Source organism: Triticum dicoccoides, chromosome 4B, assembly GCF_002162155.2.
Source record: "Triticum dicoccoides isolate Atlit2015 ecotype Zavitan chromosome 4B, WEW_v2.0, whole genome shotgun sequence".
In the NCBI taxonomy this organism is placed as follows: domain Eukaryota; kingdom Viridiplantae; phylum Streptophyta; class Magnoliopsida; order Poales; family Poaceae; genus Triticum; species Triticum dicoccoides.
In genome coordinates, this window is record NC_041387.1 from 413,897,359 (window position 1) to 413,916,561 (window position 19,203).

At 44.3% G+C, this 19,203-nt stretch overlaps 1 protein-coding gene across 1 annotated transcript; it reads right to left on the bottom strand.

Annotated features, from left to right (window-relative positions):
• Positions 1 to 6,456: 6,456 nt before the first annotated feature.
• Positions 6,457 to 8,642, bottom strand: LOC119290618 (probable protein phosphatase 2C 32). Its single transcript, XM_037569232.1, has 3 exons — positions 8,092 to 8,642; positions 7,568 to 7,915; positions 6,457 to 7,286 (listed from the first exon to the last, which is right to left on the bottom strand). Exons 1-3 carry the CDS (start codon positions 8,548 to 8,550, stop codon positions 6,936 to 6,938), a joined length of 1,158 nt encoding a protein of 385 aa, XP_037425129.1. The 5' UTR covers positions 8,551 to 8,642; the 3' UTR covers positions 6,457 to 6,935.
• Between the last annotated feature and the right edge of the window lie 10,561 nt (positions 8,643 to 19,203).

Consider the following 19,203-nt stretch of genomic DNA (forward strand, 5'->3'; position numbering starts at 1 on the left):
GTTCCATTTTTTATTTATTGTTATTTTTTTGTTGTAGTTGCAACCGCCCCGACCCGAGCGCAATCGCAACTCAGCACACCCAAGTGCAATTGCAAGACATATAACGTGACCGCAACTCGGGGTCGGGCCGGAGGTTTGTAGTTGCAACCGCCTCAACCCAAGCGCAATCGCAAGTCAGCACACCCAAACGCAATTGCAAGCCATATAACATGACCGCAACCGGGGTCGGGGCGCCGGTCCCGAGCGCAATCGCAAACTTAGCACAACCAAACTTAACAGCGCGACATTTATTATGACCATGACCAAGGGTCGGGGCGCAAATGAAATCGGTTCAGTTTTTTTAGGCCTTCTTTGTTTTGTAGTTGCAATCGCCACAATTCGACCGCAAACTGCAACTCAACATAACCAAGTGCACCTGCAAGACGTATAATGTGGCCGCAACTGGGGGTCGGGAGGAGGTTTGTCAGCGCCAGCGAAGTCTTCTCATTTAATTTTTTGTTGTATTAGTTGCAACCGCCCGACCCAACCGCAACTGCAAGACGTATAATATGACCACAATCAGGGGTCGGGGGGTTGTCGGCGGCAACAAAGTTTTTCTCTTTTTTATATATTTTTGTTGTAGTTGTAGTCGCCCCAACCTGCAAAATGCAACTTTTTCCAAGTACATGGTGAATACATGGTGTCAAACTCTTTCCAAATACTCGGTGCACTTTTTTGATACCTGACATTTTCTAAAAAATACACGGTTAATATATTATGCAATAAACTTTTTTATGTACTTACATATTTCCGTATTTTTCACAGTATGTTTTTCCTTTTCTAGCTGTGTAACATTTCCTTTTTAGAAGATTTGTTTGAAAAAGTTAATAATATCTGGCACAAAAAAACTAAAAACAACAATGGGAAAATGATCACAAAACCAGAGTAAGGGCTTAGCTGCTCCATGTTTCTAGGCTCCCTCGTCAACGTCAAACAATAAAGAACTTTTGTCGTTGTACACGGGCCCAAGAAAAAAAGTAAAAAGGCTCACAAGTCACAACCCACAGACAACCGCACAGACAAACAAACTAAAATAGCCCACACGAAGGCACGATGATCAGCCCGCCAACATTGGGCCATTGAACAAACAAACTATGGTCCAGCCTCAAACAAAAACGACCTGGAACAACAAACAGTGATGTCATCTACACGTCATCTGAATGAGACCATTTTAAATATCATCTAGATGAGTTCTAGGCACTCCCATTGAGAATTGAGCCTAGCAGCCCCCCAATCTAAGGCGAGCAATGCTACACTTATCGTAATTCTAATTACATGATTTACGTAATGAGCGATTTGGACAGTTATGATTGGAGAGTGGGGCAGCAAGGGGCCCACCCGCCTGAAAATGGAGGGGGGGGGGGGTGCGGCGGTGAGAGAGAGAGTTCGATCTAAGGCCTCGTTCGGTTTGGAGGAAACCAAAAGGTAGGAGTTCATAGTAGTATAGAAATTTGACAAGATGACACTTATCATCCTAAAAAATTAACTTGCCTCTTTTTTATGCGTAAAATGACCTTTGAGTGGATGTGTAGTTTTCTCAGAAACACAAAAAATGAATAGTACTTTTATGAAATTCGTGTACGCGTTTTTTACGAACTGAATGCATCTGTAGGAAATTTTTCTTTAGATTCCTTGTTTTTATGTTTTTTCTGTGGAAAACCTTCAAACTTAATGAGGCCCAAAACGGTCATAAGTATTTATTGAGAAACTTGGTAAGAAAACCGATCGATTTTGTGGCACCCAAGGAATATGACAGCAAACCTGGAATTGAACTTTTTTTCGCGAACACGCAAAAGGCTTGCGTGTCGGTGTTGGAATTGAACTTAGGATGTGATTTTTTTATTTTATTTTTTGCAATTCACTCCTTGCCGGCGGCCACATTTTTAAATGTTTGTGGTAAAGGAATCGCATTGAAAAGACATATAGGAGTACAAAATTGCAGGGGGGGGGGGTGCTCACGTAACTACAACAAATATGCATTAGTTTTTTTTTTGTGGTTTCAGTTTTATTTAAGTTTCTCAGCGTAGTGTTTTTAACGAGGCAATTCGTGCAATACATGCAGGATTTTGAGAGTAATATGGGACTTGACATACCACGAGCAGTGGTCTAAAACATTCATGTACAACAAATGCACTATGAACGTTGGTCCCTTCCGTCCGAAATTACTTGTCGTGGATATGGATGAATCTAGGCGTATTTTAGCTCTATATACACTTTTTTTCCGCGGCAAGTAATTTTAGTTGGAGGGAGTATTTGACCAGCTTGCTTCCAAACGCAACTACTTTGACTAACAACATTTTTGTGTCAGACACATACACGGTCATGTGCAAAACGGACAAAATGTGTGTGCTGCTGCGACTTAGAATGTGTTGTGTAAGGAATCTCGTTGAAAGACTTCGAGGAGTACAAAATTTAGGTAGAGAAACTTCACGTAACTACTCTCTTTGTTCCTAAATATAAGTCTTTACAGATATTTCACTATTGACTACTCCCTCCGTCCCATAATATAAGAGTGTTTTTGACACTACGCTAGTGTCAAAAACGTTCTTATATTTTGGGACGCAAAAGGAGTACATACGGAGCAAAATGAGTGAATCTACACTTAAAATGCATCTATATATATCCGTATGTGATCTATGATGAAATTTTTACAAAGATTTATATTTAGAAACGGAGGAAGTACATCAAATGATTGTATCATTTGTCTGTTGTTTGAGTTTTATTGAAGTTTCTCAAGAAAGTGTTTTCAACGAGGCAATTCGTGCAAATAAATGCAGAATTTTGAGAGTTTTACCGAGACTTGACGTACCACTAGTAGCGGTCTAAACATGCGTCTACAACTAAAATGCTCTCTGAACACTGGTCAGGTACTTGACTAGACTGCTTCCAAACGCAAGTACTTTGACGAACAACATTCTTGTGTGATTGTGTCAGACACGTACACGGCGATGTGCAAATCGGGCGAAATGTGTGTGCTGCTGCGACTACTACCATTAACTAACTTCTGGTTTACTGGCTGATCGGGAGCTCCATCGTATTCAACGCGGATACCTTCATTTCATTATTGGAGTATCTCGAACACGCGTTTCGTTTCAAAGCACGCGTTCTAGGTGTCGTTTCAAAGCGTCGGTCAGGGACTCGGGGCAAAGTGGTGCCGCGTGCATCATCGAATGCATTTCGTTCTCAACTGCAAACTGGAAGCTGCACACTGTTCTGGTAAAATGGATCACTTATACGTAGTAAGTAAGTATCAATCATATGCGCTCACTGCTATGTCGATCCAAGGACAAGGGTGGGCTGGGTGTTAAGGACATACGCAAACAAAATATCAGCCTCCTGGTAAAATGGTGGTGGAATCTGGATACTCAACAAGGGCTTTGGCAAGATATAATGAAGGCTAAATACTTGAAACAAGATACAGTTGCCACGGTGAAGAGCAAGTTTAATGATTCCCCTATCTGAAAAAATATTATGAAAGTTAAAGATTATTACATGAGGGGCAGAATTATTCAGATTAACTTGGGGGACGTGGCGCAAGTTTGGGAGGAGTCCTCCATAAATGGCATGCCTCCTATGCAGGTTCAATTCCCTCTGCTAAACAGCATCTGTAATATGCCTAAGATTACGGTTGACAAGTTGGGTAGTGTGGGGGCCGGCGACATGTTTCGCAGAAGGCTAAAGAGCAGTGCTATACGGACGATAAAACACAGACGATTCACGCACGACAGTGAAATCCAGCCACACATGCAGGTGTACAGGAGAGCAACGGCCGCTGGATACTTAGTCGTCTTCACATCGTGTACGCTTTTATCGTGTGTAGAGCAGTTTCGAAGGCTAAACCCCCCATTTGAGAACATGTGGATCGAGATGCGCACAATTGTGCTAGGTACCATCTCATCTACAGCGCCAGACAAGGTTGGCTGGGCACCTGGGCCTAAGCATCGATTTACTACTAAATCCATGTACAAACTCCTTGAAAGCAACCTTGCGGGACGTGACTATCGATGGGTCTGAAAAGCTAGTATTCCACTTAAGATCAAAATCTTTATGTGGCAGTTATTTCAGGATGCGGTCCTAACTAGAGATGTTATGAAACGGCGTAATTGGCCTGGTAATGCTAAGTGTTCGTTTTGTGCTGCTCGGGAAACGGCGCAACATCTTTTCTTCCTATGCCCTGTTGCCAGAGTGATCTGGCGATCGGTGGGAGCGGTCCTGGGCACCGATCTTTGCCCTAATAACCTCTGGCAATATTACACTTGGTGTTATGTTTATCTTTCTGATGGTGCTAAGTTCTACACCTTCGGTCTTGCTGCCATCTGTTGGGCTATTTGGAACAATCGTAACAGGGCGACCTTTGAGTTTAAACTCCGTAAAACTCCTTTCGAGATTATCTTTTTTGCGTGTGTCTTTATCACCTACTGGGCAGGTCTCCTGAAGGGGGCAGACCGTGAGGCAATGGAGCGTGGAGCGGAGATGCTGAGGCGCAGCACAAGCAACATGATGATGATCTGCGCAGTTGTCACTGAAGATTCGGCGACTACATGACAGTTCACGTCTTCAAACTCCAGCCGACTCAAAGAAAGCAGGGTTGCTTTTGTGTGTCCTCCTGCGTGAGAATGTGACCTGATGGGTCGTGTATTTTGTAAAGTACTTTGCTGATGTTTGTTGGGCTCTAAGAACTGTAGGTGTCGTCGGGTTTTTGCCCCACAGCAGGTGTCTCGTAGGCGAGTTCCTATGGTGGGTTTTCCGGCGATGCGTTGAACTCGCTTTCTCCTTTCCCGTTTCCTTTCTGATCCAGCTCGGAGACTGTTGTATTTCCGTTATTTGGTTAATGGAAAGGGGTAATGCCCGGTTCAAAAAAATATGCGCTCACTGCTGGTCGTAGCGCGAGAAAAACAGTCCGATCGTGTTTTATAGTATGACCTCCTCTGAATTTTGACCGCCAGGTTAGATGACAGCTCCGGTTGGTGAAAGAAGACGCCAAGACCAGGATGGACACAAGGTCGACGAGGAAGCTTCCATGCCGCGTCAGAGTACATATACTGTATTAGTTATTGCAACGGAGAGCTCTTCCGGCTTAGAGCATCTCAGAGGGATCACACGGGGTCCCGGTGATCACATTCCAAAGAGGCCCGGTTCCGAAAAGAAAACATTCAAAAGAGGCACAGCTCGCCTGATATCAGTCAGTACAAGGGTGTTGTAAGTGTCCTGACTGAGTAATAGCTGGGATAATTGATGTTATGGAACTAGCCCGCAAAAGAAGCGTTTCAGAGCGACTGCCTTGGTTCCCTAAATATATGCAACATCATTTGCGGGTTTGAATTTTCAGACCATATCTCCTCCAAGCCGTACAGTGTTCAGTAACAAGTATGTTTTCCTGTTAGAAAATGGAAGTTTTATTACCCCTGACATGTGCATCATAGATGCATATAGCCACAATTAACATGGTTTATTACAGGTTAATACAAAATAGATTAATAAAAAATTGAGACATGCCACACTTGCTATGATGAAGAATTTTGATGCGACGAATCATTTCAAGACACATACACAGACAAAATTGGTATGCACACCACCAAAACCTTTCAGAGTTTGCTTTTGACTGAACTTTTAGGCAGCAAATTGTTGGCTGAACTGAATGCAAGCAACGTTTTCCCCAAAACACACCATAGAACTCCCACAATGGGTTCGGAACTGATGTATTTCCGTTATTCACTTAACAGAAAGGGGTTATGCCCTGTTCAAAGAAAAAGAACTCCCACAATGAACTCATATCTCCTTTCTCTCTATTCTCCTCCAAACCAAGTCTAGTTTTGGAACCCTTTTTTTTTGGAAAGACCATCATGGCTGGCTTTATTGAATGAAGACACGCTTACATCGTCCACGAGTTCCCTCGTCAAGAAATCGGGAGGCTCGTCCAACCAACTAAAAGAGGACTTATTACAATAACTATGATTAGCTAGCACATGCGCCAATGCTCAAAGATGACCTTTCCAATAGATGAACCGATATCTAGTAATCCATCTCTCATGGCCATTGCCTCCGTGGTGATAGCATCGGCTGCAATAGCAACGAATCTGCAGTGAGCCGCAATAAATTTCCCTCGTCTCTGAGAATAGCTGTCGTTGCACCAATTCCCTCATGTGCAAAAAAAGTTGTGTCAACATTAAGTTTTGTGAATCTTGGGTCCGGTTCCTCCATTTTGTTTCAGGCAAACTCAGTCATTCTGTTAAGAGGAATTTGGAAATTCCTCACAATGGGCAGAACTGAAATTCCTCATGTGCAAAAAAAGTTGTGTCAACATTAAGTTTTGGAACCTTCTTGCTCTATATTTGCAAATTATTTTGATGTGTCGGGCTGTCGGCTTCTTGACGAATATAAATCACATGCACTTCAAGAGTGGAATATTGGTGAAAATAAGCAAAGAGGCAATTATGCTGAATCCATTTACCCAGTCAACCATGTACATACAACAATAGTCTCTTCTACTCCCTCTGTTCCTAAATATTTGTCTTTCTAGGCATTTCAAATGGTTACAACATACGGATGTATGTAGACATATTTTAAACTGTAGATTCAACCATTTTGGTTTGTATGTAGTCACTTGTTGATATCTCTAAAAAGACAAATATTTAGGAACGGAGGGAGTAGTATGAAGTGAGTATTAACCCCCGCCTTATTACATTAGAATCAAAGAATGAATGAATGGAATTAAATTAAGTACATAAAGAATGGTATTTCGAAACGAGTCGAATGCTTGCAAAATGGTGCAACGACACCTAAAATTTTGCTTGCAAATTAACATATGGGTATCAGTCTATCCTGCCCGGCCCGATACACCCCTCTGTTAGCGCTACTTCCTACAGTTTGAGTCCAGTTCCTCCAGCAATGGCAAGTTAAGAAGAACCTGAGAACTTCTGCAATTGTATGATCAAAACACTGATGTCATCGGTAGACCCCCTGGAACCCGCGGTTTCGACAAGCCTTCTGCAGGCGGCGATGCGAGAAGTTTTGTCATTGCCGATGCAGAGAGGCCTGGCGATGTCTATGGCTTCCTGGTTATCCACCTTATCCCACAAGCCATCAGAAGCAAGTACTAAGAATTCGCACTGTGGGTCAACAAGGAGCGTCCTGGTATCTGGATCAGCCACCACCCATTGCTTGAGGTGTGCATCACCGATGCCTCTTGACACTGCCAAGGAGCCCTGCACTCGCCATGTCCCTCGGTTGTTCACAACGAACCCGCCCTGAAAATTAATAGGATAGAGCACATAAGTCACAGAGAACTGAAATATTGCATAATTTTGCTCACGATTACTCAAATTTTAGCTATCTATTCCATTGTATAAGCACAGGACAATTGCTATGTGCAACCAAGCAACAAGAGTTATCCACTAACTGCATACAACTACAGAATTTTATTATCAAATTGAAACAAGGTCTAGTTTATTTAGCAAGTGCACATCCTTCAAACTACAATTGTCACACAAATAATGGAACACATTTGAGGCATACAATATCTACTTACCAGGTTCTCAATTCTTTCCCTCTCATCCTCACGGGAGGCCCGGTGATCAGAGGTGAGTGCCTCGGCCGTTCCTGCCCGGCTGAGGACAGCACGGCAATCTCCAGTGTTGGACACGGTGAGGCCGCCCTTCTGGAGCAATGCAGTGACACAGCATGCTCCCCCGCTCTCCTCCCTCTTAAGGAACTCTTCGTCCGTCTTCAGGTAACATTTCTTCACAGCCCCCTCAATTTCATCACTGTCACCACCGTCCACCTTCCTCACCACCTCTGCCATGAACTTGGGCATATTTTGGGCAGCGAACTCTGCCGCGTTCTTTCCGCCGTGGCCATCGAATACAGCAAACAGCGCCTGCAAAGTTCGGGGTAAACGAGAAAGTTTAGTACCTCTAACAAAGTTCGGAGTATTAGACAAAACAGCAAGAAATTTCCATCCCGGGTTCAGTCAGGTCAAATCAAAAATATTTCGTAAAAATTGTGCAAAACAAAATCATGAGAGAGAAGAGAAGATGCATCGAGCGAGCTTACCACTTCGGGGTCTCCACCGAGCGCGACCTTGGCCACATGCCGGTCCTCCATCTCCACCCTTCTCCTTCCCCTCCCTCTCCGGCAGTAGGCCGCGAACTCGTCGCCCTCCTCCTCCACCTCGTTGCTCGGATCCGATTCCACGGCGGCCACAGCCGCCGCCGCGGCAGCAGCGGCCGCGGCGCCATCGACCGGCACCATGAGCGGCGCCGGCCGCCGCCTCTTCAGCACCGATCCGGCGGCGACGGAGGGGGCCGCAGAGGACGTCTTAGGCGACGGGGAGGCCTCCTCGCGGATCTGAGCGCGCAGCAGCCCGAAGGGCCGGAGCGGCGAGCCGGCGGTGGAGGGCGCCGGGGACGACACGGAGACGGACTCGGGCGAGGCGGAGGCGGCCTTGCAGGAGAGCGGGCGGCGCGACGGAGAGAACACCGGCGAGCTAGGGATGGCGACGGAGCAGGACATGGCGAGGGCTTCTTCGGCCTTGGGAGACGGACGGGGTCTTCGCTGCGGCTCCTACGCCTCCTCGCTTTTCCTCGATTTGTGATTAGGTTTGGATGGGTCTGGGGCAAACGGCCGTTTGAACGGGCTTATATACGGTGGCCACTACGCGTCGCGGGCGGGGGGAGGCGCTCCCGTGGGAACTGGACTGGCTTGGCCCTAGGGGCAATTCGCAATTGTGAACTGGACTGGAGGACCATTGTTTTTTAATGTTTTTTCTGTTGCAGACGGAGTAGCACCGCTGGCACAAGTAGAAAATTGCTGGTGCAATTATTGGGCAAGCTTCCCTTCCTTGAAGAAAATAATAGTACTACTCCCTACTGCCGTAGTAGTGGATTGTGAAACATTGTCTATCGAATTTTAGTTGTATATATATAAGGTATATGCTCGTGCGTTGTCACGGGGGGCAAGTGTTTTAGAAATATTGGTGCAAACTAAATAGATAAAATAAAATCATATTTTGGTTATAAAATATAGATTTCCAGCTATTTCTTAAACTGATAAAATAGGTATGTGCCCATGATTTATCTCCTTTATTGGGTTGCCAAATATAGGAGATTCATTTATATTCATTTGCTTATGTATCGTGAATTTATTACTATTTATTGGGCTACGAAAGATGTCTAGTACTGGATTTTACCATAAAAACAAATTATATATGGACCGTGAATTTATTGCTATACCATCGATGATGTAGTTTGATGAAACTCAAAAGGGGATGAAAAACCAGAAAAAAACGATTGAGGGTGGAAGATTGGACGAAGGGGTGTTGGAGAGAACACTGAGTGAAAGATGAAATCTTATGTTAGTGGATAGAGATATAGATTAATATAGTATTTTATGTGTCGTGATGTGCTTTCTCCGTTTTGAAATATATGGTAAGATAGTATTGTCGGCACATGCTAGTTTACAACTGGCACATTTACTCGTGCAATTATTGGGCTAGATTTTTTCCGGAAAAAATATATTGACTCGTGCAAACTGATAACATTGTCCATTCAAAAAAATTCTAATACATCATCGTGTGTCACAATATATACTCCTGGTTCTACTCGCTGGAATAAGGTTTAACCAACGGTTACCACGTCAAGATGTTATTAACATGACATAAGTTTGATGACATTAGTTCATATCTAAAAGTATTAGCTAATTGCCTGTGCGCTGCAACACACACATACATATTTTAGTGGCTCAACACTAGTTATATTCGACGCATGCCTTATCATACTCTAGATTTTGGTAAGATTTAATTGGATTTGAATATGGGTAGGAAAATGCAAGGACTGTTTTGACCTAATTGAGATTTTTGTAAGATTTGATTTGATTTGCGTATGCGCGGGGGTGGGTGGTGGGGGTAATGGAAAGTTCTGATTACTTTAGATTTTGGAAATATTTGATTTGATTGAGTTAATGCAGGACGTGATTTTGGAAAAGTATTGATTTGATTTAGATTATTGCAAGTTATATACTCTATTTACATTGTTTTTTTGTGCGGCATTGAAAGAGAGTATAAAAAATCCAAGAGAAAAACCAAGGAGTAAGGGGGTGTGCGTGGCTGAAAAAACCGATGGAGGGAGAGGTGACGGAACCAACTCCTCTTTAATAGTAGTGATTTACATATAATTATAATTCCGTATAACATAGATCATATCTTTAAAATGGTATTTTCAGTCAAAGAAACCCTATATTCTAGTCCGGAAGGTTATGTTGTTTCGATAGTGGTAAATCCTGCAAATCCATTTATTTTCTCACAATAAAAACCCATTTGTTACCTAATTTTTTTATTTGCTTAATTCCACTATAGTAGCCTCCACTTTCAACTGAATTTTGGCGCAAAATCCGCCTAACAACGAAAACAAGATGGTGCATGCTTATCGCTATACTATCTTGAAGCTTTGCAAGAATTCACTTTAAGAAGAAGAACAAAAATACTCAACCCCAGGGTAGAGACATCCCGAAGGCAATGCATTGTATGGTCGAGAAAAGGTCTGGAACGCCTACTTGTGCAGCATAGGTATACGTAGTGAACACATCGACATGCACAATGTATACACAGCGAGCACGTCGGCTTGCACAACGCAAGTATACATCGCGAGGGACCTTTTCTTGTGAGAACCGGTATTCAAGCCTTGGTCAGTAGCCCCGCTCCATGAGGTCTCTACCACCGTGTTAGACTCACGGAAACATCCAGTTTGTTATACTAGTGCTATGTAGATTGTGCATGTACGAGTGATTGTATTTGTCTTGCAAAATACTTTACATTATGTGTTTTTCACTAGCTTGTAGGACAAAGGATGTCAATCATGCATTGGAGGCTCTGAAACATGGAGCAAAACGTAGGGGTATTTCCAATCCTAGGTTTCTAGAGCAAAGCTAATAGAAGAGCCGGCTGCTAGCTATATGCTAGTGCCACATCATTTGAAGTTTTCTCTAAAAGATGCTCATATAATAAGCTGGCTGTAGGTTGGCGATAGTATTTACTGTCTGCATGCAAGAAGACGTGCAATGGTTGGCTGGTTGGTAGAAGCGCCTGCCTTTATCCCTCGCGATGGCTGCATGCTCGCCTCACTTTTTCGTAGCTTGTGCTGTAGCCCGGCGACTGATGAATCGCCCGCTTCCTTCTCTCTCTTGCCTTCTCTGTCCTCCAACTAGGATTTTGCTGATTTGAAACTTCTTATAGCCAGCTGATTAGGACCTATTATACTTGCTCTTAGTACTTGAGAATTCAGACTAGAAGATGTAAAAGCCTCCCTCCAAAACAGAAACAAAAATATTGTAAAAGCCAGCAGGTTATTTACGTACTCTACGCGGGAAAGAAGAAAAACGAGTTGCAAGTCAGGGATGCCCGGATGGGCAGTTAAAATGTTTTTATCTGCCTACGCGATAAGGAAGGTGCATGCTAGGAAGTGCAATTCCAAGGAAACACAGATAAGCACCGGCAGTGAGTCACCACAAGAGCACTAGAGCAGGGTGGTGAACGGGCGACGGTCAAACCTACGTTAATCCCGTGTGACGACGCACAAGTAAGCAGAAGCTGTTGAGACTCCGAAACGCCTCCTTCTCGTCTCGTCTCCTAGGACGCGGTCTCGCTCTCGCTCTGTTTGTTTCCCCCCACTTGATTGCACTGCCCGCACATCGCTTGCTCCCAGGGAACCACGAAACACCTCGGCGAGCCATCGGCAGCGCGGCACGGCGGGACGCGTGGCCACGTGTCGGCGCCCGGCCTCACGCGCTTCCTGTGCCGTTGGGCGCGACGGCAGCTGGGGAACCCGGAACGTGCCCGGAAAGGAGGGAGGCCCGAGAGACGCGCGCTGACTGGCCGCGATTGGACTGGACCGGACCGGGCAGACGAACGTTGAAGGCAAAGTGTCGTTATCGCAGCGCCTACCCTCGTCTAAGCAACAACCTCTCGGGTCGCAGTCGCTCTCGCCCCTTTTCCTTCCTTCGCCCATGAACGAGACTGAGCTGAACCAGATCCTATTGTCGAGAGTGAAGAACCCGCATCGGGTGCAAAGTCGATGTCGTTTTTCATCAGATCGACAGGATCACTGGGCGTTCGTACTTTAGGTGGTTGCTCCTGACGGTTCGGGCCTGGCCCCACGTGTCGGGGTCGCGAGAGCGATTTCTGTGGACGTGCGCGTGTGCCCGGAGCGCGAGGGAGGAAAATGTAGCCGTTGGCGCTTGCCTAGCTAGGGGCGGCAGGACCGACGCTGAGGTGGGGCCCGCCAGCTGGCGGCGTGGTGTCATTGGTGGCACGTTTGGCCTGATCTGGCCGGGCGTGTGGTCTGCGTCGTGAACCGCGCACGACGGATTTGTTCGCGTCCAACGTGCCCGGTCAGCTCAGCTCAGCCGCTTGCGACCCCGGCCCGCAACGGGACGGTCCTATTCAGCCGAAAATATGCCCCGCCCTTTTCTTACGGACAATTAACGTGCGACTGGTAGGTTCCATTTTTTTCCCTTTTCCTAAGTTTACGTATAGGATCCAGGCTGATTCAACCTCTCGATTCATTTACCCCGTATGAAACTACAACCTCTGTATCAAAATGTAAGGTGTTTTTATAAGCTAAACTAGCCTAAAATTTGTCTTATATTTTGATACTAAGGAAGTATAATCGTTTATTTTCTTTCTTTTTCAGTGAAACTTCCGGTCTATTCATAGACAATTATACAATTATGACAGTACAAGTAACATCAGAGGTAACATAAGTGAAGCACGATGAGAAAAATGGCAAAGCCGAGCACAAACTCTCCATAAAGATCCTAATTACCAGAGCTGATGGATCTAATTTATCAAAGAAAAAAAATGAGTCTTTCAAGATTATGCAAACAAAGCAAATCTAGAAATGAAGATTCCAATGGCCTAAGCAAAAAAAAAAAAAAACTTCTGGCTGCTACTACTGGATAGATTAAATACCAGAGACCTAATTACCAGGAAAAACTTTTATGTGGAAACCAGCCAATGAGTTCTCTGTGATGAATCCAATGAATATTTGAAGCACTTATTCTTCCCATGTGATTTCAGCCAGAACTTCCGGATTGCTCTAGGTATGGAATGGGACATAGATCTGAACATCGTTGGCATGCTGATTAATGCCAAGCAAAGAAACCAGGTTCCGTTTATCGAAGATACTATGATTGCTGGATGTTGGAGCATACGAAAACACTGAAATACTAGCATCATATTTAATTCCAAGACCAAGAATCATAACTATTGTCTTAAGTCCTTCAAGGAACACTTTAGTCTAATCATTAAAAAGGCTAGGCCTAGTCTAAACGAAGGAATGCAGTCTTGGTTAGATTACTTGTGAAATACCCATGGCATTTCCTCATGATGTAAATCCATTTGTATATGTCCCACCATTATTAATGAAAAAAGCCCCCCCCCCCATTATTAATGAAAAAAGAGCCACAGTAGGGGAAAATCCCTACTATTTTTGCTAAAAAAAAGAATCAGAGAACAAAAGAAGGATCAAACAATGCTCTATTGTTGTAGAACGAGGCCTTTTTGTTATTCTTGAAATTAACTGGGGGTGCATTGGGCATCCCCAAGCTTGGTCTTTAAACCATTCCAGTTGCTTGGGTTTATGATGACATTCCTAGTGATGCTAACCTCATAACACAGTAAAGCTCAAGGGAGGTGATGAGTTCGGGTTAGTCCATAAATAATAAATGCTTCTCATTCTTGTATATATTTTCGCAACATGATACTCCCTCCGTTCCAAAATATAGTGCGTCATTGGTTCCCGCGCTTCAACTTGACCATAAATTTAACCAACGAGACCGACAACGACGGGAGCAAAAGTTATACCAGTGAATTCGTATTCAAAAGAAGTTTTCAATTATATAATTTTTTGCTCCCGCCGCAGTCGGTCTCGTTGGTTAAATTTATGATCAAAGTTGAACCTCGGGAAGCATGGACGCACTATATTCTGGAACAGAGGGAGTATAATAGCAGCTATAGTAAAGGACACAATCATTGGCTCTCTTGGTTAAGGAGGAACCAAAAACAACACAATTCTATAGCAAATACTGCCGCTACACAAAAATCTGCCAAAATAGGACATCATGTATAAAAGAATTATTAAGCGGTACTACCTATAGAACTCCAAACATTCTCAAACAATTATGAAAAATACTAGGGATGCATGGCTCTGCCGTATAAATTTTTTAGCTAAAATCTATTCTCTAGTAAACTTTGGCATGCTGCGCAAAAACAAAAAACAGAACAACAAACACCATGAAATGTAATCAATGAAAACACTTGCATAAATTGGCACTTTATTAAAACAAAAACCAAAAATGACTTTGCTATAGTAAGTTAGCAAGCCATACCTTATTAAAACCACATACACACTCGTTTCGAGCTGCCCCCCCCCCTCCCCGAAAACGCTTTCTTTAGTGCCTTTGAGCTAGACATGATATTTTTTGAAGATGCTCACAAGCGAACATTTTTTTTGCAAAAGTGCTTACAAGCAAAGTTGGATCATTGCTATTGTGAAGCACAAACGTGAGCACCAAAAATCACAAGGTATACGCATTTAAGTCTAATCCACTTCATATGATAGTGCAAGTGGGAGACTGTTGAAAATATGCTATAGAGGCAATAATATTTGTATTATTTATTTCAACGTTTATAGTTAACGGTTATATTCTATGTTATAACTATTATGGTTCTTGAATATGCGATTCAGCGGAAAACACATAAGCACGCGTAGAAGCATAAACGGTGAAACCTGATTCCTAGTCTTGCCTTTAGGACTAGCTCAAGTGGCATAATGATGATTCCATTTTCCTAATTAGGGGATATGCTAATAAGATTTGAGAGCACGATATTAGTAGAACTCTTGTGTTTAATTGACCCAAATTGTTTGTTATATCTAAGAGATTATATCAAGTCACTCCATACCGGCAACTTACGAGTTCATCGGGAACGTATGAGGAGAGACTAGATAGCTCGAGAGTGGTATTTTCTCCCCCTGTGAGATATTCTTAGGGCCCTCTCGGTGTGATGGCATCCATCATCGCCTGGTGAGACATAGGTGACTATGTCACAGGGATGCCGGAATACAACAATGGGAAAGAAGAATAAAACCGGTAACGAGGAGACAAGTATAGTGAGCATGAGAATGACTCGCAGGGATACCGATATATCTCACCTCGGGTTTTGTAATGTATTGCGAAGCAAAGGGAATAGCATATGATAACCAATGGTTCACTCGAATATCACTCGTGTAAGTATAGGGATCAATATGGATGTCCACGGTTCCGCTATTAATCATTGAATGAATGGTGTTTTCGTTCATGTCTATATTTTACCGAATCTGTAGGGTCACACGGTTAAGAGATTACGACATGTTGAGTTCTATAGGAGTTAGGAATATCAGAAAGTATTACCCAAATAGTTTTGGGAATAAAAGAATTCGTATTGAGAGAAACCAGAAGCAATTTGGGATTATCTGAAGTGTTTTGGGGAGTATCGGGAATTAATATATAGGTGGAAAATTGTTTCCAGGGACTTAAATATAAATTATAAAGGGCTAAAATATTGTTATGGGGTCCCGGAATTTATTTGAAGTCAACGGGCTAAAGAAAATGCAGAAAGGCATATTAGGGGAGATAATGGGCCCTAAAGCGAGAGCAGCTGTAAGGGCATACTTGTCCCTTAGTAGTTTTGGTGATTGATGACAATGCTTTTGCGGACTAATCATGTGTATTGAGCTTTTCAGATATATCATGACTAAACACAAGATGATTTGATGCCCCTCGAAGATTATTGAAGACGGCATTTCTCTACGGTTCTTTTCGGTGGAGTTGAGTCATAGGGAAGCCGTACTATTAAGAGGGGGTCCGCTTTGGAAAGGTTTGGGTGGAATCTCACGTACGTTCCCTTTGCACCACCTTTCCTATGGCTCTTTGGAGTCTCCTCCGTCTCACCATGTTTTGCGAAATGAAGGACTCCGAGTGTTGCTGTTCACAGGCTGGCGGTAGTACTGCTCCCCAGAGCGGTACTACCGCAGGCGCCAGCGGTAGTACCGGGCTCCGGCACGGTACTACCGTGGGCTCCCACGGTAGTACCGCTCCTTCTGGGCGGTAGTACCATGAGCTCTGGCCTGGCGCTGCTATGCAAGCGGTAGTAGGGGCGGATGTAATTTTTTACACCCGCGCCTACGGGGTAGTACCATGCTTTGGCGTGGTAGTACCGTGCCGCCTGGCCAGACACAACAGCATGGGCGGAGGTAGGGGCAGATGAAATTTTTTACATCCACACCCTGCACGATAGTACTGCACTTGGGTTGCGGTAGTACCGTGTCATTTTTTTGCATCGATAAAATCTCAGCGGAGGTAGTCACGGATGTAATTTTTTATATACATGCCTACCGTGGCTGCTCTGCAGTAGTACTACATGGTGTCGCGGTAGTACCGCGCCAGCGGTTCTACTGCGCCTTGTCAGTGCTCTTCTGTTCAGGTCTAGGCTCTGTCGCGCCCACGGTAGTACCGCAGGTCTGTGCGGTAGTACCACTCCTGTGGTGCGGTAGTACTGCGGGTCGCGGGCTGAGTGGTGGGTAACAGTTGGAATTGTCCCCCCACTATATAAGGGGGTCCTCTTCTCCAAGAAGACCTACCTCTTCCCCCAGGAAGCTCCATTGTTGCTCCAAGCTTCATTTTCGCCCGATCTCTCTCCCTAACCAATCAAACTTGTTGATTTGCTCGGGATTGGTTGAGAAGGCCCCGATCTACACTTTCACCAAGAGAAATTTGATTTCCCCCACTAATCCCTAGCGGATCTTGTTACTCTTGGGTGTTTGAGCACCCTAGACGGTTGAGGTCACCGCGGAGCCATAGTCCATTGTGGTGAAGCTTCGTGGTGTCGTTGGGAGCCTCCAATTAAGTTGTGGAGATTGCCCCAACCTTGTTTCTAAAGGTTCGGCCACCACCTTCAAGAGCACCAATAGTGGAATCACGGCATCTCGCATTGTGTGAGGGCGTGAGGAGAATACGGTGGCCCTAGTGGCTTCTTGGGGAGCATTGTGCCTCCACACCGCTCCAATGGAGACGTACTTCCCTTCAAAAGGAAGGAACTTCGGTAACACATCCTCGTCTTCACCGGCTCCACTCTTGGTTATCTCGTGCCTTTACTTGTGCAAGCTTATTTGTGTTGTATCCCTTGCTTGCTTGTGTGCTTGTTGTTGTTGCATCATATAGGTTGCTCACTTAGTTGCATATCTAGACAGACAACTTTGATGCAAAGTTTAATTTGGTAAATAAAAGCTAAAAAATGTTAGTTTCCTATTCACCCCCCCCCCCTCTAGTCAACTATATCGATCCTTTGAATTGGTATCAGAGCCTCGTCTCTTTATTAAGGACTTTGTCGTCTGAAGAGTATGGTTGACACCATAGACGGTAGGGAGGAGCACTCCGGTGTGAATCCGAGCTCGTCTACGGCCAATGGGGGAACCACGGTGTCTCATGAGGAATTCAATGTGGCTTTGGACACATTGAAAACATCCATGACAACCGAGATTGAAAGCATGTTTAATAAATTCTTAGAAGGACTTAAACTATCTACCTCGCCGATGAAAGTGGGTGATCCTACTAACAAGGTGACGGATGCTAACTCCGACAAGGGGGGAGCTACTAGTAAAAAGGGTCCTTCTACTAGTGGTAGAAATGGCACCGGCATCTTTGCCCATGTGGAACCTCCAATTTATGAAGGACCGATTCCCTCTACTCATTTAAATCATGCCGGTCCTCCTCCTAAGACTGTGAAAAATGAGGACTTTGATTCTTGGGTTTATCACTTCAAGCGTCATTTAAATCATGTGAATACTAATCTTTGGAGAATCATTGAAGAAGGTTTCTATCCACATGACCGAAGCAACTTCACCCCTAGAGAAGCTGTGGATAATCAATTCAATGAGAATGCTCTCTTCATCATCCAAGATGCAGTTCCACCCGATGATCTCCCTCATCTTCGACCCTTCACCATGGCCAAAGATGCATGTCGTTGTGTTATTTCCCTCTATAAGGGAAGCGCAAGCATTCAATGCTCCAACTATGAAGTGGTGCAAGATGAAGCCGATGAGTTTGCAATGAAAGAAGATGAAGAACCTCGTGAGCTCTTTCGGAGAGTAACCAAACTCGCGGTATCACTCTGAGATCATGGGAGCAAGTACACGGATGACAATTGGATCAAGCGCAAGTTCCTCAAAGCAATGATGCCTTACCACAAGGCCATGTCCTCCGTCATCCGTCAAAGACCAGACTTCCACTCCTTGTCCTCAAATGAAGTGTTGGATGAGTTTGTGGCAATGAGGATCTTGGACAAGACCGCCGACAACGGGGTGTTGCATTCTCAAAGAGCAAAGAAGCCCAACCTTGCCTTGAAGACCAAGGTTATTGTGGAAGAAGAGGAAGAAGAGGAAGATGAGAAGAGCAACCCCGAAGATACAAAATATGATTATCATGAGCACATGGCTCTTGCTTCAAGGCAATTTTGGAGCAAGAAGAACACAAGGCCCAACTTCAATAAGAACAAATCAAGTGGGTTCAAGGGCAAGCAACGTGTGAGAACATGTTACAATTGTGGAAACAAGAGCCACTTTGTTGTGGATTGCCCTTACGAGAAGCGGGAAGACAATGGTGGCAAGCTCATCCGAAAAGATAAAGCCAAGTCCTTCCCCAACAAGAAAAACTCCACCAAAAAGACTCCTACTCGAGGTTTGGTGGTTCAAGAAGAATATCATGAGGATGACGATGATGATGAAGATAGTGAAGCCATGTCCATGGCCTCCGTTGCCATTGCCACAACTCCACGGGTGTCCCTCTTCCACTCACCCAATGAGAACATCACCACCAAGTGTCTCATGGCTAAGGCCACCAACAAGATAACCCCCAACATCAAAACCACCATATTACTAATCCCTCCTTGACGGATGACATTGATGAAAGTGAGGGGTCTAATGAGGAAGTGAATGAATTTGAGTCTTTTATGAGTAAGCTCAAGGGAAAATCCAAGAAGCACTTCGTTGCTTTCTTGGAACAACTTGGTGAAGCCAATGACATGATCGAGGCTCATGAAGAAACCATCTCTAAGATGGAAGGTCATAGTCGTGACTA